The sequence below is a fragment of the Cornus florida genome, unplaced genomic scaffold (assembly GCF_030987335.1).
Source record: "Cornus florida cultivar Cherokee Brave unplaced genomic scaffold, ASM3098733v1 CherokeeBrave_3.0.0_Hap2_Chr08, whole genome shotgun sequence".
NCBI classification, from domain to species: Eukaryota; Viridiplantae; Streptophyta; class Magnoliopsida; order Cornales; family Cornaceae; genus Cornus; species Cornus florida.
In genome coordinates, this window is record NW_026775578.1 from 50,657,707 (window position 1) to 50,660,963 (window position 3,257).

General features: G+C 40.9%; 1 protein-coding gene across 1 annotated transcript; it reads left to right on the plus strand.

Moving 5' to 3' along the window:
* The first annotated feature begins 424 nt into the window (after positions 1-424).
* On the plus strand, positions 425-1,666 carry LOC132271697 (probable membrane-associated kinase regulator 6). The gene is made up of 2 exons (XM_059773149.1): positions 425-1,230; positions 1,326-1,666. The coding sequence occupies exons 1-2, from the start codon at positions 579-581 to the stop codon at positions 1,331-1,333; spliced, it is 660 nt and encodes a 219-aa protein (XP_059629132.1). The 5' UTR covers positions 425-578; the 3' UTR covers positions 1,334-1,666.
* Positions 1,667-3,257: the final 1,591 nt, after the last annotated feature.

Here is a 3,257-nt window from a genome sequence, read left to right on the forward strand (position 1 = left end):
AAGCAAAGTAAATCAATGTTTTTTGTCGAGAATGCGTAGAGTATCAATTTATAGGAAAATATTGAAAGCATGGGATTCCGTTTTTGGTTATTCTCCCTTTATTTAAGTCTTGGAAGCAGTTTAAAATATTTAATGATATGTGCATGAACCTGTTTCCCGTTATCATTTTTATCTTCTTTTAATTGCTTAGTTTTCTATTGTTAGGAGTAAAGTTATTATGAGACACCATCTTCTTTGTGAAGTTTAAATAATATGAAATGAAAAAGTCAGGGTAAACTAAAGATGCAACAATACATTATGGGTGCTTGTGGGGCTCACATTTCCGTTTCTTTTCTCCTTTTTTCTTTGTCAATTATTAAATATGATTGTCTGTAGTCAGACAACCACATATATAACTATTATGGAGAGAATAGTAAGGTATACATACATACATACTTATATGTATATATATATGTGCGTAAGGGATATGTTCTTTGATAAGAGGGTCTTTGCCAGTAGCCTATTACTTACCTTGTGGTTCCTTGAAATTTACACAATCTGTTCTCTCATTCTGTGCTTACCCCAACCGCGTGGCAGCCATGGAAACTTCCCAATCTCTCTCTATTGAGAGCTTCTCATACGGTTGGTTAGTAAACCTAAAGCCATCTTTTGATAACCTAGATGGTTCCCTTAGGGCTTCCATTGACGCATCCGATGAAGCTTCCTTCATCGAGATGGACCCCAATTTACCACCCTCAAAGAGATTCTTTATAGGTTCACAGGATTTCAACTTCGACTTACCTACATCACAGTATCCTCTAACTCTTGTTCATGCTGACGAGCTCATCTCCAATGGCTTCCTTATGCCATTAGTCAAACCATTGAAAATGGAATCATATGATGCTTCAGATTCCACTCCGACCACACCTATCTCTTCCCATGCCCAGAAAAGTGGGAATTCAGCTAGTAAGCTTCGTTGTTCATCATTAAGAAGGTATCGGAAATTATCAAAACGATTCTTTCAGAAGTACTTGGATTTTATTACGCCACTGTGCCAAAATTTACGCGGCCGAAGACCTGGCTCTCGAGCTGAAACAGTCGTTGCAAGAATGCAAGAAGTGAAGAACTGGATATATTCCCCGGCAACATCTCCGAGGTCGAGTGTAGCTCACTCTGTTGATAATTGGCGTAGGTCTTGTGATTCTGAGAGCTCGATATATGATGCAGTGCTCCATTGCAAAAGATCCATTGGTATGTCATAATTTCTTGTGGTTTTCACCGTCAAATTTTTATGTGTTCGGAAATTTGGCAGGTTTTGATATTCTATTGAAATATGTTATTTTCAGGTAAATAGATGAAGCTGTTGGAGACATCGTAGAATGAAGACAAGAAAAGGAGATGGGCAAGCAATGAGAGGTCTCAAGAAGATCACCGGTCACTTGTTTATCGTCCTCTTCGTCTTGATGATAATGTAAATTTGTCTTTTAGGGAAGTCGAAGCTGTATAGATGATCGGCCATGGTTATTCTACCATTTGGGCTGTGAGGAAGAAGATAAATTATGATTTATTTTTTGTCTTTTTTCCGACGGAGAAGAAATTTCCAACTAGAAGGAATCTCTCAACCTCGGTCCTGTGAATTTTTTATTTAATGAAATCATAATTATTTAATATAAGTTGAATTTCGGGACGCAGGAACGTGTGATGAATCTGAATGGATTGAAATTATGAAGTTTTATCGCTATTCTTGTTAGCTCAACTTGGAGATTGGACCGCATGGTTAAACTATAAGGAACAAAACTTTCTAATTTTAGGTGGTTAGTCACAGGTTTTACAGTGTACTGGTGACTAACAGGTCCAAGTTAATTGCAAGTTATGCAAAATTTTGGTCCTTTTATTCTTTTGAAGTTTCTCTCAATACTCTCAGAATGTCTTCTCGTATGGCCACCTTTCATAAGATGCTGCAAAATCAGTGTTTTATGGTACAAGCTCATGGAATATTTGTGCATTACCCGTCTGTGGGTGACCGTCCGAGCTTTATCCGATCCATGTTGAGGGGTCTTGGAATTTAGTCGGGGCGAAGCTCCGGATGGTTAACCTAGATGAAAAATATTTGTGCATGTTCCCAGCTATGCTCTCAAATGTGTGTGTGTCACAGGGGTAAATTCTGAACACGAATCTAGTGCCCTGTGAATGCACTAAGCCAGAAATATGAACAACTTTTCTAAATTTCTAACTTAGCTCAGCCAACTCACACTTACTGCCTAGAACACACAGTAAGTAAAACACTCTCACACACAAATATAGTTGTAAGAATGTAAAGACAATAACACCCACAAATTTACAGAAGCACACGGCTTCCAACCTTTTACTATTATTCACAAAATAGTACAAGGAAATGTCTCAACCTACAGAAGCATATAAGAGTCTCTCACAACACAACTCGGTGTCTCACTCTCAATCTGCCCTCTCTACAGAACCCACATTAGCAATATATAGGCAAACTCTCAAAACCGCCCACAACTGCCTACTAAAGTGGTGGATGATACCCCCATCCACCCACAACTATCCACTAAAGTGGTGGATGGCACCCCCATCCACCTAGGGTCATGTTGGCACCCACTAAGTGTGCCAACACTACATATGTAGTTGACAAGCCCAACTACTAGCTTGTTGGCATGCTCTGCTCATGCCACGTGTCCACAGGAAGTTGCACTCAATATAGTGGAAGAAACCACCTCCAACCGCCTGTGTGTTGTCCTCTTAAATCTGTGCCATATGAATGTGAAGTTATTCAGCACACCCCCACTCCTCACATGAGTGGGAAGTGCTAGTAACTTCCCCCAGCCAACTGAGCCCACTTAGTGGAAAGTGTAACTTCCCCCAACCAACTGAGCCCACTTAGTGGGAAGTGTTAGTAACTTCCCCCCAACCAACTAAGCCTACTTAGTGGGAAGTGTAACTTTCCCCAACCACCTGAGCCCACTTAGCCATCTTCTATAACCATAAGCCATGTCTGAGTCCCTTGAGCCAACCTTGCACGCTGAGCCTTGCCTATGCCCACTGCCTTGTGCCCATGTCCCTGACTTGACTATGCCACACGTCCATGACTTGTGTGGTCCATGCTTTAAGCAACATCTGAGCCAACCTTGTGAACTTGGCCCGTGCCAAGCCCACTAATCTGCACCCACATATAAATGTCTTAGAGTGCACGACATCAAAATCGAGTGCTGTCTGCGCCAACCATCTTTTATGGACTCAAAGTACCTCCCATAAAGATC